Genomic DNA, 27,111 nt, shown 5'->3' with positions numbered 1-27,111 from the left:
AAAACCAGCATGGTCACTTGAGAGGTAGAAGCAGGAGGCTCAAGAATTCAAGGTTATCCTTGGTTCTTGTGGTAATATCAAGGCAAGCCTGAGCTACTTGAGACCCCGACTCTGAACAAGCGAACTCCTCTCGGTGATTTCCCGCTGCCCGTCAGCTAATGTCTGTCTGTGGCTTGAGATCTGAGGACTCTTCCCTCAGTACTGTGCCCTCCTCAGAGCATCTGTGGAGGTGACGGCTGCCTGTCCTCACTCTGCTCCGGACTTTTGTTCTGCTCTTCGGTTCTGCTGGTTCTCCTGGCCTTTGCCCCGCCCTGGTTAACGCTCCCCCCCCCCCTTCAGGCATTCCTCTAAACCGCTGTCTCGGATAGGCCGTTCCCAACTGCAGTACGCTAGCTGCCCAGCTGTGCTTTATTACTGGACTCCGCACTCCTCCGCGATCCCCCTTACCAGCGTTTCTCCTTTGCCGACTCAGTTGCCATGCCTCCTGACTATACAGTGAGTTGAAGCCTAACAGTCTGAACCTATCCACTTTGTGTCCGCAGCCCCAGCACAGTGCAGGATACCTGGTAAGGAATCAGCTTATTGCTGTTGTTGTTTGGAGACAGGGTCTCATGTAGCCCATGATGGCCTCAATTTGCTATGTAACTGAGGAAGACCTTGACCTCCTGATACTATTGTCTCTACCTCCCCAGTGCTCTGTTGGAGAATATTATTTTAACATGTGTTACATTTGTTTGATGATGCAAAGATGTGTTGCATTCTTTTATGCTGCATTTGTTTAACTCTGTGAAGCTGTGTTACTGGGCCTGTCTAAAACACCTGATGGTCTGATAGAGAGCTGAATGGCCAATGGCGAGGCAGGAGAAAGGATCGGTGGGGCTGGCTGACAGAAAGAGAAATCTGGGAGGAGCAAGAAGAGAGATCAAGGAGCAAGAGAAGGAGGAGGATGCAAGGGGCCAGCCATCCAGCTACACAACCAGCAATAGAGTAAGAAAGAAAGACATACAGAAATAGAGAAGGGGAAAAGCCCAGAGGCAAAAGATAGATGGGATAATTTAAAGTTAAGAAAAACTGGCAAGAAACAAGCCAAGCTAAGGCCGGGCATTTATAACTAAGAATAAGCCTCCGTGTGTGGTTTATTTGGGAGCTGGGTGGCGGGCCCCCCAAAAGAGCAAAAACAACCAACAACAGTTGGTTTGGTTTTTGTTTTGTTTTCTTTTCCCTGAGTCAGGGTGTCCTCAAACTTGTGACCTTCCTGCCTCAGCCTCCCTATTGCTGGAATTACAAGCATAGACCATCACACTCAGTTTTAATATTTCTTGCCTGACAAAATGAGTATAAAGCCATTTTACTTCTTAATCCATTTGTAATGTATGTGTGTACATATGCCTTCCTCAAAATACAGCTTGGCTGACAAGGCTGAAAAGTAGCTACAAAGCTGTGTGTTCTTGGTCACCAGAATGGAAGAGAAGCTGTCACTGAGACATGGGAGTGGCTTTTTGCTATTTCCTTTTGTTGTTTTTCTTGAGACAGGGTCTCACTAGGTAGACCAGGCTGGCCTGGAACTCATAGAAATCCACCTGTCTCTACCTCCTGAGTGCTGGGATTAAAAGCATATGCCACCATGCCTGACTTGTTTCGTTTTTTTTTTTTTGTTTTGTTTTTTTTTTTTGCTTTTAGAGACAGGGTTTCTCTGGGTAGCATTGGCTGCCCTGGATCTCGCTCTGTAGATCAGGCTGGCCTCGAACTCACAGAGATCCACCTGCCTCTGCCTCCTGAGTGCTGGATTAGAGGCGTTTTTGTTTTTTTTTTTTTTTTTTGAGACAGGGTTTCACTCTGTAACCCAGGCCAGCCAGGAACTCACTATATAGCCCAGGCTGGTCTTGAACCGACAGCAGTCATCCAGTTCAGCTTCCTAAATGCTGGTATTCTAAATATGAGTCACTATGCCCAGCAACATGAGAAATGGTTAAGCTTTAATTTCCTCACATGTAATATTGGAATAATAAAATTTTCTCATATAATCCAACAAATAATAGCTATCATTAAAAAATCCAAACAATAACTAGCGTATCTAGACCCTAATTCCCAATAGCGGTAAGCCCATAGTTCCCTGCTCAGAAGAGAAAGCCCATGAGTGAAACTTCCCACCAGGGGGCAGTATTACCCTGGGTAGGTCTGTTCTGCTTCCAGGGCAGCACAAGACCCGCAGTGTTTCTCCTGAGCTGTGGGTACAATGAAAAGGGGGGTGGGGGTGAGGGGTGGAAGGGGGGGACAAACAAAGTCAGAGATAGGGACATGTATCAAGGCCTCATGATTCTTTGACCCATCCCCCCTTTTCATCCCAGGCTCCTCCGAGGCACGGTTTATGCTTAGGAATAAGCACATTCTGGCTTATCAATGGGGCAGGGCGGGGCAGGGGCGGCACTCCCCTGCCCTGCTATCCCACCAGAGTCTCCAGCTTCCACTTCAAGTAAACCCTACGTTAAGAGAAAGCAGATCTGCAGGAGGCGCCTCAGGGTGCTGCTGAGCCACCCGTTTCTGGGATGTGGAGAGCGACCGGCGTCAGCGTGACCCTTGTTAGAGATTGTATTCATCCTTTTCCACCTTGATTTCGATGAATGAGTTCATATCGGGGCAGGATGCCTTGTGAGGCTGGTCGAAGGACGGGGACACGGGTCCTTTCTCGCCGCCGCCGCCGCCGCCGCCGCCTCCTTCCTCTTCTTGGAAATTGGGATTGTAAAGTTCGGGGGGAAGCAGCTGGGCTTCCACGGAAGGCAGTCTGTCTGAGGGAGGCCCGTACACACGGTTGGCTTTGGTGCCATGCTTTGAGTTCGCGTCCAGGTGGTAACAGAGCTCGGTGAGGCGCTGGGACCGGAATCGGGGGGAGCGGGCCACCCACACCCCCGGCTCGTTAAGACTGTCTTCCTCGTCTGACATCAGCTCTTCGGTCACACCCTTCCACAGCTGTTGGTCCTCGGGTCCGAAATGCCTCATGATACTGGATCGGTTGGCAAAGAGCTATGGTGAGACCCGGGACAGAGATTAGGAGGGGAAACAGACGGCGGATTGTAGAAAGGGTTTATGTGGGGAGGAGGGACGTGTAAAATCTGTGCCTAAATGTACCCAGTCCTCAAGTCAGAGTTAGCTGACCCTCCGTCTGTCTGTCTGTCTGTCTACCCTCCAGTGTCAACCGTATTCTCGGCTGCTGTAACCCTGGCATACCCCTCACACTATGGGTTATTAGGGTCTAGGCTAGGGTTCCACATCTTGAAAGGCAGGCTAGAGACCTACCCGGTAGCGGCGACTTCGGAGTTTCTTCTCTTCTTTTTCCTTCAGGCCTTTGAAAGGGTTGAGAGAGTTGCGGTACTCTCGCCTCTTGGTAAGGAAGTAGGCCACACAGGCTCCTGGAGGAAGGAGACAGCAAGAAGCAGGGCCTTCCAGAGCAGGGGTCCCCAGCCCCTGCTTACTGAGTGGAAGGTCGATCACCGACCGCTCTGCAGGCTGGGCTTTCCATCCTCCTGCATTCAGTGCCCTCCGCCCACCTTCCTCTCCAAAACTAACTCCTCCCACATGTCCCTGGCTACAGAGAGGTAGATTCACCTGCTTCCGTGAATTCACCTCTAGCATCAAATCCACTCCTGCTGTTCTACCACTGGATCTCAGTGCTTTCTTACGGCCGTCATAGGACCTCAGCAACGGGTATAGGTGACAGAGAGTAAGGAAAGCAGGAAACTTAGACCGCTGTGGTTTTTTATTGCCGAGATTTAATCTATTCTGTGTGTATGGGTGTTTTTGCCTGCATGTGTGTCTGAGCACCACATCTGTACAGTACCCTCAGAAGCCAGAAGAGGGCATCAGATCCCCTGGAACTGGAGTTACAGACTGCTGGGAATTGAACCCAGGTCCTCTGGAAGAGCAGCCAGTACTCAACCACTGAGCCATCTCTCTGGCCCCAGGGCATATATTCAGGGACAGAGGGGCTGGCTGGCTTCTTTGTTGGCAAGATGGCTTATAGGGGAAAGGTGCTTGGTACCAAGGCTGATGACCAGAGTACCATCCCTGGAAGCAGGGAGTCAACTACCACAAGTTGTCCTCTGAGCTCTCCATGCATACTGTGGCAGATGATTATACACGAGCATTTGTATACACACACAATACACACACTAAATAAGTAAATGTATACATTTTTGTTTTGCTTTTGTTTGTTTGTTTTTTCAGTTTTTCAAAATAAAGTTTCTCTGTAACAGCCCTGACTGTTCTGGAGCTCACTCTGTAGACCAGGCTGACCTCGAACTCACAGAGATCTGTCTGCCTCTGCCTCCTCAGGTCTGGGGTTAAAGTCATGCACCACCACTGCCTGGCACTGTAACATGTTTTTTAAAGGACTAGGACTGGAGAGATGGCTCAGCAGTTAAGAGAACTGGCTGTTCTTCCAGAGGACTGGATTTGGTTTCCCAGCATCCACATGACAGGTCACAACCCTCTGTACTTTCAGTTCCTGGGCATCCAATGCCTCCTTCTGACCTCAGCAGGCTCTATGCACACAAGTGATACACATGCACACACTTAGACATACACGCACATGCAACATAAAACAAAGAAACACATATTTTAAAAGACAGCTACAAAGCCAGCATGGTGGCACATGCCTCTAATCCCAGTAGTTGGGAGATAGATCTCCGTGAGTTCAATGCCAGCCTGGTCTACATAGACAGTTCCAGGACAGCCAGGTGGGACCCTTGTTTAACAACAACAACAACAACAATAATAGGCTAACTCCTGACCTCAGATTCAATACCTATATTAAATATAACATGTAAGGACACTCTGGTCCTTTTCACTTTTTCATTCCAAACTGAGTAGAGGAAGAAGGCAATTTGAAGTAATCTTTAATAAATTCTAGGTGAGAATTTATTAAATTGCACAAGCACTATTCTCTCTCATTCTCTCTCTCTCTCTCTCTCTCTCTCTCTCTCTCTCTCTCTCTCTCTCTCTCTCTCTCTCTAGCCCAGGCTGGCCTACAACTCTGTATATTTCCTAGATTGGCTTTGAACTTGAAGTGATCCTCTTGCCTCAGTCTCCAGCCCTGGGGTCACAGGTATTGAGGTACCATCCCTAGGTGCCAGGGGCTATTTTAACACCACCTGAATCATCCCCAGGCCTCCTCCCTCCCAGCCAAGAGCGGGGCAGTGGAGGGACAAGCAGTGAGCAGGAGCAGAGGGAGGTCAGGTTCCTTACCTTTCAGCTCCTTATCAGTGTAGTTATGGGGACTGGTCATCAGTTCCTGCTTCAGCTTTTCCAAAAGGAACTTCACTACTGAAATATTCCAAGAGGACTTAATGCTGTCACAGAGGAGAAAAAGATAATAATAGGCAGACAACTTTGGAGGAGCCAGAGGAGCCAGACACACCTAGAACAAATCGGCGGTATAATCACCTCCCCGGCCTGGTACAAGCCAGCATCCCCCTGCCCCACTTCCCTCTCAGGAAAGCACCCTGTAAGTTTTTTTTTCTTCAAGAGACCATACCTTTCAGATCCATTGAATCTCTTGTCATTGGTGATGTGGTTATGCACATTGTGGACCAGTTTCTAGGAGGGAGAAAGAATCAGGTCAGGAATAGACAGGGAAACTTTCCTCTGGTCCCTAGGGTTAAAAAAAAAAAAGTATGGCCCAGTGTGTGGGTTCTTCTCTTTCCAATCATATAATCTACTTCCTAGGCACCGTTTGTTTTTTGTTTTTGTTTTGTTTGTTTGTTTTTTGAGGCAGGATTTTTCTGTGTAACATTCCTGGCTGTTGTGGAACTCGCTCTGTAGACCAGGCTGGCCTCGAACTCACAGAGATCTGCCTGCCTCTGCCTTCCGAGTGCTGGGATTAAAGGCGTGTGCCACCACCGCCGGCTGGCACATGCCTTTAACCCCAGTATTCAGGAGACAGAGACAGGCAGATCTCTGAGTTCAAAGCCAGCCTGGTCCTTAGAGGGAGTTTCAGGACAGCCTGGAAAGAAAATGAAAAAGTATCGCAAGTCTGAGAAGTACACACGTGACACTTGAAAAACACAAATCTAAAGCAACAGCAATGGAAACTGGAAGGTGCCCTGGAGAGAGCCAGCTCTTCCTTTCATGGTATCAAGCAGCTGCCAGTTTTGTTTATACACATTGATTTCCTTTTTTTACAAAAAAAAATTGACGAATTTACTTAATTGTATGTGTTTGTGTGTGTGCCTGAGTACACGCATGTGCATCACATGTATGCAGGAACCCACAGAGGTCAGAGAGACAACAGACCTCCTGGAACTAATGTTATAGATGGCTGTGAGCCATGTGGGGGTTGGGAGTCCAGCCCATCTCTCTGCAAGAGCAGTAAACATTATTTTATTTACTTATTTTTATTTATTTGTTTTGCCTGCATGTATGTCTGTGTGAGGGTGTCAGACCTTGGAGTTACAGACAACTGTTAGCTGCCATGTGGGTGCTGGGAATTGATCCTGGGTCCTCCAGGAGAGCAGCCAGTGCTCTTAACCACTGAGCCATCTCTCCAGCCCTGAGCAGTGCACATTCTAACCTTGAGCCATCTCGCAGCCATCTGTCTCCTTTCTGAGTCAGTTTATTCCACTGAACATTTTTTTTGGGGCAGGGGTGAAGGGTGGGAGGGGGGGCAGGGTCTGACTATGGAGTCCTGGTTGGCCTGGAATGCTCTACGTAGACTAGACTAGACCCAAACTCAGACATCCACTTGCCTCTGCCTCCCTAGCACTACCACAATGAGTCCTACTGAACATTTTTGTTTTGCTTTTTTGAGACAGGATCTCTCTACATAGCCCTGGCTGTCCTGGAACTCACTCTGTATGGCCTTGAACTCACAGAGACCTGCCTGCCTCTGCCTCCTGAGTGCTGGGATTAAAGACTTGCACCATGCCTGGCCCCCAAATGAACTTTTGTTTTGTTTTGTTTTGTTTTTTCGAGACGGGGTTTCTCTGTGTAGCTTTGCGCCTTTCCTAGGACTCACTTGGTAGTCCAGGCTGGCCTCGAACTCACAGAGATCCGCCTGCCTCTGCCTCCTGAGTGCTGGGATTAAAGGCATGTGCCACCACCGCCCGGCCAAATGAACATTTTTAATTAAAGAGTTTTATTGGAGGCTGGAGAGATGGCTCAGTGGTTAAGAAAACTGGCTGCTCATCCAGAGGACCTCAGTTAAATTCCCAGCACCCACATGGCAGCTCACAAGCATCTGAAACTCCAGTTCAAGAAGTTATGAGGCCCTTCCTGTCCTCCATGGGATGTACATGGTGTATAGACATATGCAGGCAAAACACCCATACACATAAAAGTTGATAAAAACATTTTTAAAAGTTAGTTTTATTGGACCCAGCATGGTGGTGTACGCCTTTAATCTCAGCACACAAGAGGGAGAAGCAGGCAGATCTCTAAGTTTGAGGCCAACCTTGTTTACACAGAGTTCCAGGACAGCTGGTACTACACAGTGAGAGACTGTCTCAGAAGCAAAGTTTTATTTTCAGAACTCTGATCCAGTTTTGCTTGTAAAGCCACATGAGGTATTTGAAGACGGCTTTCATGAACTTCCCTTGTCTTCTTGCCTGCACTGAACAGCCTCAGTCCTGGTGATCAGGAGTGGGCTCTGGGATAGCCTGTCTTACCTGCAAGGGGGCACCAGAGCTGAGTCTACCTCATCAGCTGGGTCCTAGCCAGAGAGAGCGGTAATTCCCAAAGTGAGGCTCTGTGCCTGGGAATAAATCTGAAGACGGCATTACCTTCCTGAGTCACCCCACATCACCCACAAAATCATAGGGTTCATGCTGCAACTGACACTTTGAGCATTGTTATTTATTTATTTACTTATTTTGGTTTTTCCACACAGGAAAAAGCTGGCTGTCCTGGAACTCACTAGGAGACGAGGCTGGCCCTGAACTCAGAGATCCAAGTGGTTCTGCCTCCCAAGTGCTAGGATTAAAGGTGTGTGCCACTGGTGACACTTTAAGGTATTTTTTTGTTTTTAAGGTTTATTTATTTATTATGTATACAGTGTTCTGTCAGAAGAGGGCACCAGATCTCATTATAGATGGTTTGTGAGTCACCATGTGGTTGCTGGGAATTGAACTCAGGACCTCTAGGAGAGGCAGCCAGTGCTTAACCTCTGAGCCATCTCTCCAGCCTGACACTTTGAGTTTTTTTTTTTTTTTTTTGGTTTTTCAAGACAGGGTTTCTCTGTGTAGCTTTGTGCCTTTCCTGGGACTCACTTGGTAGCCCAGGTTGGCCTCGAACTCACAAAGATCCGCCTGCCTCTGCCTCCCGAGTGCTGGGATTAAAGGCGTGCGCCACCACCGCCCGGCTGACACTTTGAGTTTTAATGAAGGGTTTTAGATTTACTAATGTTATATCTAGCTTTGCTTTTTCCGATTATATTTTCATCCCAAGCCCCTGCAGTCAGTGGAGATTACCAAAATTGATAACCACTCCCCATTCAGAAATCCCCAGCCTATCTGCCATCTCTATAGTTGAGTGACTATACAAAATAGGAAAGTACCATCAGCTTTTAGTAGTCCCAGCCTCCACTCCATGAAGAGGAATGGTGCTATATTAGCCCCAAATTCCACATAGTTTTGTTTGACCACTTAGAAGTCAGGCATGGTGGCTCAGTACTGTAATCTCAGCATTTGGGAGGCTGGTGCTGATGGAGCGCCACAAATCTGAGGCCAGTCTGAACTAACTACAGAGTGAGCTCCAGGCCAGCCTGGATCACAGAGAGAGACCTTGTGTCAATAAAAAAACAAAAGGGTGGGAGCTAGAAAGATGGCCTATCGGATAATAACACTTGTTGCCCTTCCAAGGGATTCGGATTCAGTTCCCAGCACCCACATGGTGGCTCATAACCATCTAACTCCAGTCCCAGGGGATCTAATGCCCTCTTGTGACTTCCATGGACACTGTGTGCATGGGATGCACAGACATACATGTAGGCAAAACACCCACACATATCCACATGTAACAAATAAAATCTAGATTAGGACTGGAGAGATGGCTCAGAGGTTAAGAACACTGACTGCTCTTCCAGAGGTCCTGAGTTCAATTCCCAGCAACCACATGGTGGCTCACAACCACCACCTGTAATGAAATCTAGTGCCCTCTTCTGGCCTGCAGGCACACATGCAGGCAGAACACTGTATACATAATAAATAAATCTTTTTTTAAAAAAAAATCTAGATTAATAATAAAACATTTAAAACAAAACAAAACCAGAGGCCAGCAAGGTAGCTGAGTGGGTAAAAGTATTTGCCACACAGCTCCAAAACCTGATTTTGATTCCTGGAACCCGTGTAAAAATAGAAAGAATTGACCCACAGAGATACCCTCTGACATCCACATATTCACTGTGACGTATGTGCCCCCTCATCACATACAACATACTGCAACTCTCTCTCTCTCTCTCTCTCTCTCTCTCTCTCTCTCTCTCTCTCTCTCTCTCTCTCTCTCTCCTGGGAATGTAAACAGGAATGGAGCTCAGTTCACATGTACAAAGTCCTGGGTTCCATCCCTAGCACGGAGACCAAGCATGACGCCACATACTGTGATCCCAACACTTGGGAGGAAGAGGCAGGACTTTCAGTTCAAGGTCAGCTTCAACCACACAGAAGGTCTGGAGCCAGCCTGGATGGCATGAAACAGTACCTCTAAAAAAAGAGCCTGGAGAGAGTTGAAAACACTGGCTGACGTTGCAGAGGACCAAGATTCAGTCCCCAGCACCCACATGGAAGCATACAAAGTGTCCTTAACTCCAGTCCTGGGAATCCGGAGCCCTCTTTTGGTTTTGGTGGGCACCAGGCTTACACACGGCGCACATGAACATATGAAGGCAAAATACTTATACACATAAAAACAAGAAATAAATCTTTAAAAAAACTAGAAACTAAAGTCCAGATGTAAGCAATCACAAAGGAATAAGTGAACGATTTCATAAAAAGTGTGACTTCTCACAAAAAAGAAAAGAAGTTACCTATCTTCCAAGATAAGTAGTTTGGAAGAGATCAGGTGATAAAAAAAAAATCAAACCAGGCTTGAAGTGCAAAGGGAAAGTACTCTAGACAGTAAGTGTTAAGACTGTAAAGGCTGCTGGCTCATCTACCTCCTGAGTGAGCTAAAAATAAACATACTTCCCCAAGGGGGGCTGGCATCCACACCTTTCCAAAGAGTTAAGCACACTGGTCTGGTCCTTCTGGTCCACAGGCATCCCAGCAGACCAGAGAAAGAGCTCTTGGACTCCTTCTAGAGTTCAAGATTAGCTCTCGATGGCCTAAAGCCATTCTTCCCTCGCAAGCCAATGTGCTCAATAATTTGGTTTCCTTTATTTTTCTGAAATAGTCTTACTTACTATGGTGCCAGGGCTGGCCTCAGACTCACCGTATAGCCTAGGCTGGTTTCAAACTCAATATTCTCCTGCTTTGGCTTCCCAGGCTCTGAGATTACAGGTAGTCTCCAAGTGTGTCTTTTCTCCTGGGTACCTTCCTTTCTCTTCACTGCTACTTCAAATCTAAACTAAACGGCTGGCTGCTCCGTCAGAGGACCCACGTTCAGTTCCCAGCACCCATGTCAGGTGGCTCATGACTGCCTCAAACTGTGGCTCCAAGGAGTCTGACATCCGATTTTGGTCTCTGAGGATACCTAAACACATGTGGGACACACACACACACACACACACACACACACACACACACACACACACACACAAATGCACACACGCACACGCATGCACATAAAGAAAATAAAAATAAAAATTTTTCTTTTTTTTTCAATTCATTAAGAAGTGCTGGAGATAGGCCTCAGCGGTTACGATACCTTGCTGCTCTCCCACGGGACCCCAGTTCCGTTCCTACACTCACACTGGGATACTCACAACTGCATGTAACTCTGGCTCCCGGGAATATAATACCGCCTGGCCTCTCAAGACTCCTGCACACATGTGGTATACACACACATACATGCAAATACAATAAAAAACCATTAAAAATCTATATTAAGATCCAGTTTCAAGGCCAGTCTGGTCTAGTCCTAGGACAGCTAAGGCTACACAAAGAAACCCTGTGTCAAAAAATAAACAAAATCCAGCAGTGGTGGTACATGCCTTCAATCCCAGCACTCAGGAGGCAAAGACAGGCGGATCGCTATGAGTTTGAGGCCACTCTGGTCTACACAGCAAGTTACAGGTCAACTAGGGCTAATATAATGAGTCCCTACTTCTCGTTAATAACATTTAATAAATTCCAACTGCTTCTAAATAAGTAAGTAAATAAATTCGGAGTATGCTGGGTATAGTATAGTGATATGTATGTTTAAAATTCCAGTCAGCACTTGTGAGGTAAAAGCAAGAGGAATTCAAGGTCAGCCTCAGCTATGCAGTGACTTTGAGGCCACTCTGAGTTTCACAAGACCCTGTTTCAAACAAACAAAACAAAGCCCCCCAAAACCCACAAAGCTCTTGAGCTCACAGTTGATCCAAGAGACTGTACTCCTCCAGAAGAAAATCTCTCAACATCTGCGCTGTTGACATGTTGAGCTGAAATGTATACCGTGGGACACTCAACAGCCTCCCTGGCTTCTACCTGTTGGATATAAGCATTCTCCCTCTACCTACCCACCAGCAATGACGGTCTGAAAACCCGCTAGTCGTTACACACGTCCCTGGAGGGCAGTTGCTCCCGGGCTGAGAACCACAGCTCCACAAGTTCCTCAGGTTCCTTTGGCTGCCACACCACGGGGGACTCTCAGCTCAGCAGAGTCACCCTGGGGCTCTCATCCTCTCCAATAAAACATTAGGCAGTCTTCCTAGCCAGTCCCTTTCTGCCTGCCAAGAACTCTCAGAATGAGGAGATTCTCCAGAGCTCTGGGACTGGGCAGACCAACTAGGCTCAGCACCTCTGTGGGGCTTGGCACTTCTTCAGGACAACAGCTTTCCCACACAAGATGTCCCTTGTTACTTACCCAGCACATTGGCTAAACATGAACCTTCGGTGGTCAGTCTGCTCAATCCTTAAAGATCTTCCCATCAGGATTATGAGAACACTGAGAGATAGAATTCTCCTCTCTTTAAAGGGAAGGTGCCATTCTATCTAGACAAGCCTAAAAGATGAGGCGATGGAAAAGGCTCTGCCCATAGTTATGGAATAATGTCTCTCCTTATCCTTCCCATTCCAGTAGGATTCGGGACACTATCTATTCTACTGGGAGGCTTAAAATCAACCCACTCTTTCAAACTGAAGAAGAAATGATTGACACCGAGCTCACTTACGGAGAGCACCAGATCTCGCTTGCGTCTGGAGTTTTTCTGCCCGGTTGCTCGGATTCTGCATGGGGAGCCCATAAATCCCATGGAACGGCTCAACTCCCCAGTGCCACCAGGGCCCGACTCTTCCAAGGCACTGTCCAGTGCCGCCGAACCAAGCATGTCCTCGGGGTGGGCTGCTGATAGTTTGGTGCCGTTTTCTGGTCCTGTTTCTGAGGATGCTCTCTGGATAGCCAGCTGTGTGGCTGGTGAAAGCTGTTTGGCATAGGCAGGGACCAGCACTCGTTGGATTGTACCCTCAGAAGCCACATAATCATCCGCCATCTAAGAACAGAAGAAGAGTCTTTTACCAGCAGGCAGAGGCCGGCCTGATTAACCACCAGTCTTGGCCAAGGAGAGTGAACAAAGTAGAAGAGGCCAGGTCAGCAGGCTTTCATGGCAATGACTTATTTCTCTGGGCATCTATGAGAACATCAGACATCCGGCAACTTGTTCTCTCCCCACCCCCATGTGCATGGGTGTTTTTCCTACATGTAAGTCTATGCACCACATGCATCCAGTGCCTGGGGAGGCCAGAAGAGGGTGTTGGATTTCCTGGAACTAGAGTTACAGATGGTTGTGAGTCGCCATGAGGGTGCTAAGGAATCGAACCTGGGTCCTCTGGTAGAGTAGCCAGTGCTCTTAGCTACTGAACCATCTCTCCAGCCCTGGGCAGGTTCTTCTTATGTAAACAGGACCTATAATGTTGGGTTGTTTATCCCAAAACGTCTTACACGAACAAGGCATGCTTTGACCGTCTATGTGAACAGTTACTTAAGGCATATTCTTGAGTATAAGAAATGTATCTTGGGGTGATGGTGGTGCACGCCTTTGATCCCAGCACTCGGGAGGCAGAGACAGGTGGATCTCTGAGTGCGTGGCTACCCTGGTCTACAGAGCAGTTCCAGAAGAGCCAGGGCTAGCTACACAGAGAAACCCTGTCTCAGAAAACAAAACAACACAAGAAAGGTATCTAGCTAAGAGCTCTCTCTGAAAGGCACCAGGAGAGAAAGTGATAACAAGAAGGGGAAATGGAGCAGGGCAGAAACAAGAAAACGGAACAGTACCAACAATAAAAAAGGGAAAGGAGAGAAAAGGGGAGAGCTAAGCAGAGACCCCTAGAGAGGATGTCCCAAACACAACAGACTCCTCACCTACCCTCTAGTCCCTTGGAGGGGACAGTCTGGGCCAAGCCACATCCCATAGTCTCAGCCTGAGCATCCAGCTGACTGCGGGTGCAGTCAAGGACACACAGGGCGAGGGGGAGGGAGCGGAGCAGACAGCCGAGGGAAGAGAGTGGGGATTTTTACAGCCAAGAAAACAAAACCGTGAAAGTGGGGGGAACCACACACATACAGAAAGAGGCGGAGGAGGCGGCTGAGATTTACAGGCCTGGGAGCTGCTTCCCTCCCGGGCTGTGACATCTAAAAGCTAATTCCATCCTGTCAGCCTGGAAGCCTTCCCTGCCTAAAGAACCCCCAGTGGAGAGCACCACCTGGCCTGGGGGGTCCTCCTGTTTCCCGTCTCTCAGGCCCAAGCCGGGCAGAGAGAGTGGAAACAGTGACCACGACTACAAAGCTAAGCCTTTTAGGAGAGCAACAGCCAATTGCTATGAGAGGCCGGCGTCTGGGGGAGAGGTCGAGATGCTCATTCCTCGCATCCAGCAGATGGGCTGGGAGTTCCCGCCCTCTCCTTCACCCTGTGTTCGGGTCTTTACTCTTCACTGGGTGCTGTTACCTTGCTGGGGGCGAAAGGGAGGAGAGTGGGCAGACAGAGGGTCGGGGAGAGCGGAAGACACCCCTCCGGCTGTTGAGTGTGGAGCATCTGTTACTCCCTATCTGCGATCTCTGCCATCCTCCGGTTCTCCACCTTGAGTGCCTTTCTGCAGTTCTGCTTCTATTTAGCCAGGCTGTTCTCCTTCACAAGGCCCTGGACCACGGAAACACTGAAACAGCACTGTGTATTTCTGTGTCTTTTTCTGCCCAGAATGTGCCCTCTGCCCCCACCTTCTCAGCAGACATATTTTTATTATTTTTAATTATGTGTATGTGTGTATGTCTGTGTGTGAACATGTAAGTGCAGGTCCCAGGAGGCCAGAGGCATCGGATCCCCTTGGATCCGGCTGTTGTGAGCCACCTGACAAGGATGCTGGGAACTGAACTCAGGTCCTTTGGAAGAGGGGTATGCACTCTTTTTCACTCTTTTTTTTTTTTTTTTTTTTTTTTTTTTTTTTTTGGCTTTTTCGAGACAGGGTTTCTCTGTGTAGCTTTGGAGCCTGTCCTCAAACTCACTTTGTATCCCAGGCTGGCTTTGAACTCACAGAGATCTGCCTGCCTCTGCCTCCCAAGTGCTGGGATGAAAGGCGTGCGCTGCCGCCACCACCGCCCGGCTTCAGTATGCACTCTTAACTACTGAGCCATCTCTCCAGTCTCTCCTCGGCTAATTCTTGCTTTGCTTTTCTTTTTTGGGGACAGGATCTCTATATTTAGTTCAGGCAGGCCTGGAACTCACGATGAAGCCCAGGCTGGCCACAAATCATGGCCAGCCTCCCGTCACTGCCACATCTTCTATGTTCCTAATGTTCCTATTCAGACAGGGTCTCATGGTCCTGGTTGACCGGGAACTCACCATGTACACCCTGATGGCCCTCGGCTCACAGAGATTCACCTGCCTCTGCCTCCTGGGTGCTGGTATTAAAAGCAAGCAATTAGGTGGTGGTGGTGAACGTCTTTAATTCCAGTACTCGGGAGGCAGAGGCAGGTGGATCTCTGTGAGTTCCAGGCCAGCCTGGTCTACAGAGCGAGTTCCAGGACAGCCAGTGCTACACAGAGAAACCCTGTCTTGAAAAACCAAAAAAATAAAAGGGGGGGATTAGAGGGGGCTAGGGAAGTGGGTTAGAGGTTAAGAGAATGCACTGTTCTTCCAGAAGACCCAAGTTTCCTTCTCAACACCCACACCGAGTGGCTAGTGATAGTCTGTAACGCTACTCCAGGAGATGACTCCCTCTTCTGGCCTCCCCCTGCACCTGCACTCAAGTGCACATGTGCCCCCCCCCATTCATACATAATTAAAAATTAAAAAAATAAATCTTGAAAAGCAATTAGAGCTATGTGCCACCATGCCCCGTATTCTGCCTACCTTTCATTTGGCCTTTCCCTAGTTAAATTCTCTTGAAACCCAGTATGGTGGTTTACGCCTGTAACCCCAGCACTCGGGAGGATGAGGTAGAAGAATTGCTGCAAACTGGAGAATAGCCAGGGACTACAGAGTGAGTTCTAGGCCAGCTGGGGCTACAGTGAGAGCCTGTCAATCATCATCACTTTTTTTTTTTTTTTTTTTTTTTTTGAGACAGGGTTTCTCTGTGTAGCTCTGGCTGTCCTGGGACTCACTTTATAGTCCAGGCTGGCCTTGAACTCACAGAGTGCTGGGATTAAAGGTATGGCTACCATACCACCACGGCCAGGCTCAGATCTACCTTTTTCTTTTCTTTTCTTTTCTTTTTTTTTTCCCCCCCGGAGAGCTGAGGACCGAACCCAGGGCCTTACGCTTGCTAGGCAAGCGCTCTACCACTAAGCTAAATCCCCAACCCCTTCTTTTCTTATTTAAATTGTATTTATATATGTATTTTTAGGTACGAGTGCATATTTTTCAGGTACAAGTGCTCTGCCTGCAATGTATGCCTGCAGGCCAGAAGAGGGAGCCAGATCCTATTACAGACGGTTGTGAGCCATCACATGGTTGCCGAGAATTGAACTCAGGACCTTTGGAAGAGAAGCCAGTGCTCTTAACTGCTGAGCCATCTCTCCAGCCCCAGATCTATCTCTCTTTTACACTCCTTCCTCACTTTTTCCTCCTTCTTCAAACCCCTCCTTTCCACTTCTTTTTTCTCCTTCACCTGCCTTCAAGTGTCCTTATCCTTCCACTCCCCTGCCTCCACCTTTCCCCCTCGTCCCCTCCACACTTCCATCTCTGCACCGAAGCCCTTCTTGGCAAGCTGAAGGCCGTGATAAAATATGAATGAGCCGTCTGTGCATGGCAGGCATTCTCGCCAGGAAAGGCAGAGCCAGTGGAGCAGCCGAGACAGCTGTGGAAAAGATGCCACGTCGGAGCTGTCGAGAAGGTGGGAGGCACCAACGTCACCGCGTGTACCAAGAACGACCTCCTGCCAAAAACGGATCCGGGGCAGAAACAGGAGTGCTGGCTATCCCTGAGAGTGGAGGAAACTTGGTGGGTGCTCTTCCGTTTCATCACAGGCACAAGCAAAAGAACGGTTTAAAGAGTGGAAGAGAGGAAGGCATGTGATTGATTCAGCATCCCCAGCAGCGTGCGCAGATCAGCCACCCGGGGAGTTACTTACGGGGTTGAGCAGAGGGGCTCCCTCCACCGCAGCCAGAGCACATCCGGGGAGCCGCAGATCTCTCTGGGGGGCTGCGAAGAAGCCCAAGGGCCCCTGCCCCACGGTGGAGGCAGCCCCCAGCTGCCGCAGCTCCTCGATCACCACCTGCACGCCACTGCCCACGCTGTCGCACTCCTCCTCCACGGCAGACAGTGTCTTGCAGGCTTCTCCCGGACTCCCCTTGAGCAGGCCAGGCTCTTCGGGCGGGGGGCTGCGGGCCCGGCTCTCCCCATCTTCATCGGCGGTGCACACTTTCCCCTGCCGGAGCGCGCCCACTTCTTCCTGGAGCTGTTTTAACAGCTCGTTGTTGGCCCGAGCAAGACCCAGGGCTGCCTCAGCCAGACCCACCGCCTTGTCCACCCGCTGGTAGATGATATGCAGGAGCTGCTCAGAGTTCTGCACCGCCAGCCCGTGCCCTGTCACTGTGATAGGGGTGCCGGCAGGAGGATTCCCACCCTGAGACCCCGAGCTGCCCTGGCTAGTCTCGCTCTTACAGGCACAGCAGCAGCATCTGGCCTCACTGCCACTGGGAGGCGAGAAGAGAATGGTGGCGCTGAAGGACATAGCTGATGGGTGCAGACAACCGGGCGCACACTGCGGGACGGCTTCACGAGTGTTCCAGAGAACCGGGTGCACAATCACAATTGTTCCAGAGAACCGGGTGCACAATCACAATTGTTCCAGAGAACCGGGTGCACACTGCCGGACGGCTCCACGAGTGTTCCAGGGAACTGGCTTTGGCCAGGGAAGCACTAGCCTCGAGATTCACTTTCCTTTCTCATGGAAGGTGGTCAGAAGGGCTGGGGCTCCAGGCTGCGGGATCTGCGGAGGCTGGCAGGTGAAAACACACACAGTCCATGGTTGCTTGTCCTCAGCCTTCTGTTGACGGGTCCTGTGCTCCCTAACCACACGGCACACTGGTGCCACACGGCCTTCACTGAAAGAGTAAAGCAAAACAAAGGTTCGCCTGATGAGTACAGTTTCAGAGGATTCAAAGCATTCTTCTTGCACCCAAGCATGGACACTCCCAAACCCCCACTGCAACCCAGGGAACGGAAAAGGGACACCTGGAAAGATGACAAGGCTAAGGAAGAGGATGAAGATCTAGTTCCTGTTTTGCTCTCCGATTCCTGTCGTTAATAACAGTATTGCACCTTGCTGCTCTGACACCATCCTTTAAGGAGTCCAGGACACTTCGTATAGGTTGTCACAGCTACACAATGCTAGGAAACAAGCGCTAGCCAGGTCCAGAGAAGAGCAGTGCAGAGAAGTTCTGTGCCTTTGTGATGGGCACAGAAGAAAAGAGAACCTGGTGATTGCTATTTTCGGTGTAATATATGTTTAAGCTGATACCACTTTTTTGTTACCACAATTATTTATTATTATAGTCTATAATTTTTATACAGGTGCATTCAGAATAAAACTCCTGAAGAAGTTGCTGGAGAGTTGGCTCAACCATGAAGAACCTAGACTGCATAGTGGGTTCCCCAACACCCAGGGTTGTGTAAGGAGACACTGTTCAAACAAACAAAAATGTCAAAAGCCTCTAATTTGCTCTTTCTCCCTTTATATCGAAAAAATCGCTTTCCTAGGCTACATATTCACTCTAAAAACTTAACTCAAGGGGCTGGAAAGATTGCTTCTCAGCTAAGAGCATGGGCTGCTCTTCCAGAGGTCCTGAGTTCAATTCCCAGCACCCACATGGTGCTTACAACTGCCTATAACTATAGTCCCATGGGGTCCAATGGCCTCTTCTGGTGTGCAGATCTACATGCAGACAAAAATCCATATACATAAAATACTTAAGCAAGCCTGGCGGTGGTGGCCCACGCCTTTAATCCCAGCACTCAGGAGGCAGAGCCAGGCGTATCTCTGTGAGTTCGAGGCCAGCCTGGTCTACAGAGTGAGATCCAGGAAAGGCAACAAAACTACACAGAGAAACCCTGTCTCAGAAAAAAAAAAAAAAATACATAAGCAATAAATCTAAGGGAGAAAAAATATTTTTTTGTTTTTTGAAGACAGGGTTTCTCTGTGTAGCTTTGTGCCTGTCCTAGATCTCACTCTGTAGACCAGGCTGGCCTCGAACTCACAGAGATCCGACTGCCTCTGCCTCCCGAGTGCTGGGATTAAAGGCGTGTGCCATCACCGCCCGGCTGGTTGGGCTTTTTAAAGAGAGATTCTCACAATGCACTCCCAGGCTAATCTCAGACTTGTTCCATGTTCAAGGCTGACCTTACCAAGCCCTTTCTGCCTCAGCCTCCCCAGTGGTGAGACTATAAGTGTGCACCACCAAGCCCAGCTTAACCTCATTTTTCTGAACCCCAGTTTTCTCATCTGCTGTGGGATGTCTTTCTGCATGCTGTGAATATGTGTTGCTTTGATTGGTTGATAAAGCCTTTTAGCCTATGGCAACTCAGGTTATAGCTAGGCGGGAAACTGAAGAGAGAGACAGGAAGAAGAAAGGAGAGAGATGCCAGCCTGCTGCCCAAGGAACAACATGCCAGCCGACTGGTAAAGCCACGGAACACATGGCAAAACATAGATTAACAGAAATGGGTTAATTTAAGATATAAGAGCTAGCAAGAAGGTTGCTATAGGCCAAGCAGTTGGTAATTAATATAAACCTCTGAGTAATTATCTTATAAGCAGCTGTGGGACTGAGGGACCTGGTAGGAACGGAGAAACCTTCCGACTATACTCATCTCTGCCTCTTTATTTGCATAAAGGTTATCTATAACAGGGGCTGGAGAGATGGCTCAGAGATTAAGAGCACTTGCTGCTCTTCCAGAGGATCTGAGTTCACATCCCAGCACCCACATCAGGTGGTTCACAACTAACTGCAACTTCAGCTCCAGGGGTTCTGATATCCTCTTCTGACTTCCAAGAGTACCTTCCTCAACAACACACAGGTACACATAAATAAATAAAAGTTTTAAAAAGATTGTCCACATCAAAAAATACCTATAGAGATCTATAGCCAGTGCTCCACAAATAGCAGCTTGATAATATTATAATTACTACTACTCAGTTTTGTACTCCTACCACAGACATCAACCCTGACTCTAATTCGCTTGTTTGGAGATTGTTCTTGAGACAGAGTCTCACTATATATACACATACATAGTCTACGGCCATACCACCCGATCTCGTCTGATATATACACATACATACATACATACATACATATCCTTGGCTGGCCTGGAACTAGCTATATAGACCAGGGTGCCCTTGAACTCGTGGAGATCCACCTGCCTCTACCTCCCGAATACTGGGATCAAAGGCATCTTGTCACCATGCCCAACAGGAATTCTTTTTATTTTAATTTTAGTGATTCTTTGTGGATTTCACATCATACATTGGGATCCCACTTACCTCCCCATCTCCTTGCACCCACCCTCTGCCCTTGCAACCCCCCCCAAATCAAAACCAAATTTAAGTGAAAAAAAAATATCAGAATAAAAAAAAAATCTTGTCATGGAAGTTGTAGTGTGGCCTGTTGTGACACACAGCTTACCCTCTAGTCCATTCATGTTTACTTCCAAAATGAATTTCTAATCTGAATAAAACATAAACACTTGAAATGGAAGTGGAAGGTATTTGCCCCAACCTTAACATCAAATTTCTTCTCTTCTCCCCCCCTTCCTTTCTTTTGAGATAAGGTCTGTCTTTGTAGCCCAGTCTGGCCTTGAACTTGCAGCAATCCTCCTGCTTCAGCCCCTGGAAGTCTGGAATTACAAGCATGAACCACTATGGCCAGCTTTTTTGGTTTTTAGTATTTATTTATTTATATTTATTCAAATTTTGTTGTTGTTTTCCTGCTTTTTTGAGACAGGGATTTTCTGTGTATCCCTGGCTGTCCTCAAACTCGCTCTGTAGCCCAGGCTGGCCTTGAACTCAGAGATCCAACTCTGCCTCCCAAGTGCTGGGATTAAAAGCATAAGCCACCACCGCCCAGCTAAAGACTTGTTTTTAGTTGGTGTGAGTGGTGGTGGTGGTGGGGGTGTGGACACCCTTGGAGCCCTGAAGCTGGAGTTCCTGGCAGCACGGCTGCAGGATGGACGTGGTTGCTGGGAAACGAGCTTTGGAAGAGGACTGAACACCCACCAGCTGGGTCATCTCTCCTGCCTTTTTGCTTCTGAGACGGGGGCTCAAGTAACCCAGGTGTCCTTGAATCCACTGTGTGGCTGAGGGTGGCCTTGAACCCTTTATCTTCCTGCCTCCGTCTCTCCAGTGCTGGTATTACAGGCACACCTAGCTGGTTTTCGTTTTATTGAGTTTTACTCTCTGCCCCAAACTGGCCTTGAACTCACTACGTAGGCCAAACTGGCCTCCAGCTTGCAGCAATGCCTCTGTCTCAACTTCCTGAGTACTGTGATTATAGGTGTGGGCCACAGTGCCCGAGATGCAGACAGGAGGACCAGAATTCAAGGTCATCCTTGGTTACCAAAAGAAAAACCAAACCAAACCAAAAATATCTTGGGGCTGGACAGAGAGTTCAGTGGTTAAGAGTACTCATCATCACTCTTGCAGAGGATCACGGTTCAGTTCCCAGCATCCACGTGGTGGCTCATGGCCACCCCTAACTCTAGCTTCAGTGGATCTAATGCCATCTTCTCACCTCCCCTGACTCCTGCACACAGTCAGTCACACACACACACACACACACACACACACACACACACACACACACACGGTGCATATAAACTCTTGCAAGCACCACACACATTAAAAATAAAAGCTTTCTCTCTTTTTTGTTTTGTTTTTCGAGACAGTTTCTCTATGTAGCCCTGGCTGCCCTGAAACTTGCATTGGAGACCAGGCTGGCCTCAAACTCAGAAAGGCATGTATCACCACCACCTGGCCAAAAGCTTTTTCTTTTTTGGAGACAAGGTCTCTCTATGTAGCCCTGACTGTCCTGGTACTCAATATGTAGACCAGGCTGGTCTTGAACTCATAGAGACCCACCTGCCTCTGTGTCCTGAGTGCTGGAATTAAAGGTGTGGGTCACCAAGCTCAGCCAGAATAATAAATCTTACAAATAACCAACCAATCAACCAAACAACCAAAAACCCCACAAGCCAATGAGTCAACAACACAAATGACAATTGTCGAAGTGAGGCTTACTAAAACATAGTGAGGAGTCATTGCGGTCCTGTCTGATTTTATTTGCTTTGTTCTGTTATGAGACAAGCTGTTCTGCAGCCCAGGCTGGCTTTGAACTTGCTATGTAACCAAGGACTGACTGAATGCCTGATCCTCCTTCCTCCACTTCTCCACTATTGAGATTACAAGTCTGGTAGTCTAATTTTAATACACGTGAAATTAATTCAGAAGCTGCACTTTTCAGCTACTCATGCCTGTAATCCCTGCACTCTTGAGTTAGAGGCAAAGGAACCACTATTATTCTGAGTATAGCGAGTTTGAGGCAAAACTCCAATTCAAAAAAACACGGTGGGTGGGGCTGGCCACGAGGCTCGGTAGAGTGTCTCTCATCCTTGGGTTCAGTCGCCAGAACTACATAAGACTAGGTCTCGTGGTATTGTCCCCCCAGTTATCCCAGAACCTGGGGGTGGAAGCAAGAGGATCAGAAGTTCAAAGTCATACTCCACCACACAGGAAGGGGTGAAGTCCAGACAGAAAAATATACACACATATCACACTTTTATCTGACCACTCAGGAGGCAGAGGCAAGTAGATCTGTGTGAGTTTGAGGCCAGCCTGGTCTACAGAGAGAGTTCCAGGACAGCCAGGACTACACAGAGAAACCCTGTGTCGAAAAACAATAACCACAATACCCCCACCACCTCCACCACCACACACACACCACCAACATCAAAGCCAAAAAAAAAAAAAACCCATGAAAAAAAAAAAAAAGAAAAAAAGAAAAGAAAACTTCACCTTTAAACAGAACAGTTCAGGGAGAGACCATCCATATCTTAACTACCTTTTTCCTCCCAAGTCACATGTATTTTGTTCAGACTAAATATATCATATTCTTGGTAGTTTTTCTTTGCTTCTTTTCTCCTAGTTCTGAGTTTGAATTTTCTGCATGGTTGAGTTTACCTTCAAACTATGAAAAATAAAAGTTTCTCACTATTTAATAGATGGGTGTGATACGGTATTCTCTAGATATATGTCCTTACAATGAGCCTTTGACTCATTCAGGGTCGGGATAGAAATGGGCTTTCTCAAATGTGATAGGCAATGGCTATCATAGTCTTCATTTTTGGAAATAAAAAGGAACTGGTCACTTAAGGCTCCTCAGCTAGTCAGCTCTGCTGCCTCCATTTTAGGTACAAAATGGTCTTCTTAAAACCCATTCCTATCGGAAATGAGTTATCACACGACAGCACGTGAGCCGTTGCCATAAAATACACTTTCCCTCTATTTGTAGAGTGACCAGTCTAGACCGGGTAGTGATGGCACAAACCTTTAACCCCTGCACTCTGGAGGCAGAGAGCCAGCCTGGTCTACAGAGGTGATTTCAGGATAGCCAGGGGGTACACAAAGAAACCTTGTCTTGAAAAACAAGCAACAACAACAACAACAAAAAAAAAAAAAAAAAGAAGAGACCTGTCCAATAATTTACAAAACCTCTAAGATGTCATCATCAGGCACAAAACAGAAAGGCCAGGCAGAGGCCGGGCTCTTAAACAAAAGCGATCTGAAAATTGTACTCTCCCTCTCTTTCCCCCGTGGGGGGTGGGGGGTGGGGGGGATGCCTTTCCCCTCCACCCTTTTGTGACAGAATTCAGCATGTAATTCTTTAATGTAAACATTTTTGGAATTATTTATGTGTATGAGTGTTTGCCTATATGCATGTAAGTGCCCCGCAGGCAGGCCTGGTGCCCAAGGAGGTCAGAAGTGGGCATGGATTCCCGCGGGACTGGAGTTACAGATGGCTATGAGCAAGCCCCATGTGGGTGCTGGGAACTGAAGCAGGGTCCTTCCTACACAGCCCCAGAGCCAGCTCCCCAGCTTTCACTGGCCTGGAACTATGCCGACCAGGCCAGCCTCAAACTCGGAGCAATCCTCCTGCCTTAGCCTCTGGAGAGCTAGAATTACAGGTGTACACCACTATGCTCCATTTGTCACACGAGTTTTCAAATCAAGATGGCAGTCTTAAAAGAAAAATGAACATGCTAACGTGCAGCTTGGTAAGATTAAGATTTCCGTTTTCCTAGAATCGACCGGATAGAGGGGGCTTTGCTGTATTTGTGGAGAAACGGGACAACGTGACGACACTAACTCCCAGGGCTTTCCTCTCGTGCACACAGCGCCTTCAGCTAAGGTTGATTGATGATTAGTCAAAGGTGACCCAGATGGGCGCCGGGGACGGCGTAGAATCCCCAGGGAGGCGGGGTGCCCCATCTACAGGCAGCTCAGCTCCAGGCCCGGGGAGGGGGGGTGTCACCGAGCAGAGTGGGTCCCGGGGCCTCACGAGCGGACCTCCAGGGTGGCCGAGCCTTCCCCGGGCCCCAACGCTGGGCCCCCAAGCCCGCTGCACCCGTGTGCCGCAGGCGCGCGCAAAGGCGGCGGCGGCGGCGCCCGTGTACCCGCCGGCGCGCGCACACGGAGTGGGGGCCCCGCCCCGCCTGCCCTCCGGCTCGCGCTGATAGGCGGTCGCGCCCAAGGGGTGCGGCAGGCCAGGGACGCCATTGGCGCCGGCTCCCCGTCACTCAACTAGCCGGAGAGGGAGGGGCCTCCTCGGGGAGGGACACGACCAAGAGGCTCTTTCAAGGACGCCCGGCGCCATTTTGGCTCTCTGTTTACTCGCTTTTTGCTGCGTGGGGCTCTACAGTCGTGTGTGCACACGGCTGTAAAGTACGAGAGGCCGCAACGTGTTTTCACACATTTGGCTGGGCTGATCTGGGGGTTCCTGCCTGCGTTTAGTTACAGATCTTTCGGATATCAGTGTGGCAAAGAAGCAGTTCCTCCTTAGTTCTGTTTGCATCTTTCACTGTTGGGGGTCACAGCAAACTCTGTAGATTTGCTTTGCTTCCGTACGACTGTCAACCCAACCAAGCCAATCCATGGGAGGGATGCCTAGGCGATGAGCCGCCGAGGCTGTGAGATGTAAAAGCCAGATGCCTACACTGGCTGGCAACTACTCCTAAGGGCGCTTTCTCGTCTCCGAGGAGCTACGTGTTAGCCTGCAGAGGTGCCCGAGACTTTTAAAAGGGTAACATAAAAATCACCATCATTGTGTGCTCATTCAGGTCGCTAGAATCTAACTACATTTCCAAGAAAGGCATGTCTAAACTTAGGGAAGGTCCACAACGGAGCCAGTATTTACTATGCACCAATCTGACTTGCACTGTTGGGTTTTTATAAAAATACACTTATTATAAACAGGAAGTCTAGAAAATCCAAGCAGAGACATTTTCCTTATGAATTTAAGACCTGGTACCAATTTTACTGCAGGTGTTGTTTAGGTGTCTTTAAACACTGTCTCCACACAACACTTAGCTAACGAACTCAGAGGTGGTGTTGTAGTGAAAACTTGAACTTTACCCTCCGGGTTACAACAACACTTGTGACATTTCCCTGATCTGTCCGCATATACTAATGTTTTCACACAATCTTCAAATACAGACTGGATACAGGTATATCCTGTATAGCTCCCACTTGGACTGCCCCCCCTCCCCCCGTAGGTCCTATAAAAAGGGGAGGTTCTGTCCCGGCCAACAGTCCTTAATGCACACACTCTTTTCCAAAAACTTGAAAAAGTGAGAAAAGCTTTGCATTCACAGAATGCAATATGATAACCACATTATATATTTTAACCCCTCCTAGGTTTTGTGTTTGCCTCCTCTTGCCCCTACCCCAAATAGTTCCGATAACTAGACTGGACTATTTTCACACACACTTCCCTACCTGTGGACTTTTTCAAACAAATCCCAACCAATAAAGGAGCATTTTGTCAAAAAGCCAGAAAATTCCCTTTTGAACACCTCTCCCCAAAACCACTGATAGAGGCCAAAATATACACAGCTGTACATTTACGAACAAGCAGCAATAAAAAGGCAAAATCACTTAAAAGCCACTAAAGGAGGCTCTGGGCTACAGATTCAATAATTTCCCTACATCATCTGCCAAGCAGGCTGACTGCATGCTTTTGGGCAATTATTTAATTATTCACTAATCTGATCAAAAGAAAAGCAGAAAATAAGGTAAATTCCAATAGGATGAAAGTTCTTAAGTACGCTAAGTGCAGGATTTCCTCTAAGCTTTGCTTGGCATACGAAATCCGCTGTTGATCACATTTGGGAACACAAGAGGGAAAAAAAATTACATCCTAAAGTTTGTTTTGCACACATAAAACCAAAGGAAAACACTTGAAAAATAAAATCTAATACGGCACACGTACATATACTTTACATATACACAAAGAATAAATCCATACGAAGTGGTTTGCTTTACACACACACACACACACACACACATATCCTCATGAAATTGTGTGTGTAAGACACACCGTCAGAGGGCTTTCCCTTCTCTCCAGGGAAATGAGTGTCCCAATTACAATATCGCAGTATACTTAATCTATTGGCCAGGCACACTTGCCATATCCACACCAGTTGGTTTTGGCTCTGAGGGAGTGTGTGTAAAACGCTTGCCAAAAAGCTTTGTGAGGGCGCCTCAGTCTCTCTGCTGCCTGTGGTAGAAATTTACATCATCCCTTTAGCCCGATTAAAAACAAATCTATACTTCCCCAAGCGACTAAAATTTAAAATCCTTCAAGCACAAAATTTACCAGTTCTTAAAATGTGATAGCAAAAAGAAAAAAAAAAATTCTCTGCAAATTTGTCTGGAAACAGTGGCACACGACTATCCTGCTTCTCAACTTGGTATATTTTTAAACCTTGACCAGGAAGAAGAAAGAGAAAGAGAGACAGAAAAAGAAATGGGGAAAAGAGAAAATTCCCCTTAGCAACAGTTTCCTCACCCCAGCACTGCCACAGCTCTCTATTTTAAAAAAAAAAAAAAAAATCTGAAAACGCACACAAGATGAAGGAGGGGAAAAAAAATGGAAAAAGGATACCCGAAGGTCGTATGGCTCTTTGTATTCGTGTGTGTGCAAAAAAGGAGGACTCGCGGAGCCGGAGCTCGCAAGCCCCGCCCCTTCCCGGACGCCCGCCCGGATTGGCCGGCGGCCGCCCCGCCCGCAAGCACACGCGCCGCGCCCGAGGCGCCCGCCCGGGGGGCCCCCGAGGGCCGCAGGCTGGCGGACCTGGCCGCGCTGCCCGGTGGCTTTGCCTCCCTCGCCCTGCGCTCACCCTTCGTGTCTCGCTTCTTCCCTGTAAAACCAGACCCAGAAGAAGAACCCTGTGAGTGAGCGCCTTCTGACTTGGCCACACTCGGCCAACTAGCTCGGTAC

General features: G+C 48.2%; 1 protein-coding gene across 2 annotated transcripts; it reads right to left on the bottom strand.

The window, feature by feature from the left end:
* Positions 1–1,887: 1,887 nt before the first annotated feature.
* Positions 1,888–26,861, bottom strand: C9H14orf93 (chromosome 9 C14orf93 homolog). Of its 2 annotated transcripts, none has more exons than XM_028892230.2 (7): positions 26,776–26,861; positions 16,692–17,667; positions 12,302–12,619; positions 5,531–5,592; positions 5,242–5,345; positions 3,295–3,407; positions 1,888–3,021 (listed from the first exon to the last, which is right to left on the bottom strand). In XM_028892230.2, the coding sequence occupies exons 2-7, from the start codon at positions 17,292–17,294 to the stop codon at positions 2,581–2,583; spliced, it is 1,641 nt and encodes a 546-aa protein (XP_028748063.1). In that variant the 5' UTR covers positions 17,295–17,667; positions 26,776–26,861; the 3' UTR covers positions 1,888–2,580. The 2 variants fall into 2 exon arrangements, with proteins under 2 accessions (XP_028748063.1, XP_028748062.1); XM_028892229.2 differs by having other exon boundaries at positions 26,680–26,829.
* Between the last annotated feature and the right edge of the window lie 250 nt (positions 26,862–27,111).

The sequence above is a fragment of the Peromyscus leucopus genome, chromosome 9, assembly GCF_004664715.2.
Source record: "Peromyscus leucopus breed LL Stock chromosome 9, UCI_PerLeu_2.1, whole genome shotgun sequence".
NCBI classification, from domain to species: domain Eukaryota; kingdom Metazoa; phylum Chordata; class Mammalia; order Rodentia; family Cricetidae; genus Peromyscus; species Peromyscus leucopus.
Note: the sequence above shows the minus strand (reverse complement) of the source record. Positions and strands in the feature narration are given on the sequence as shown.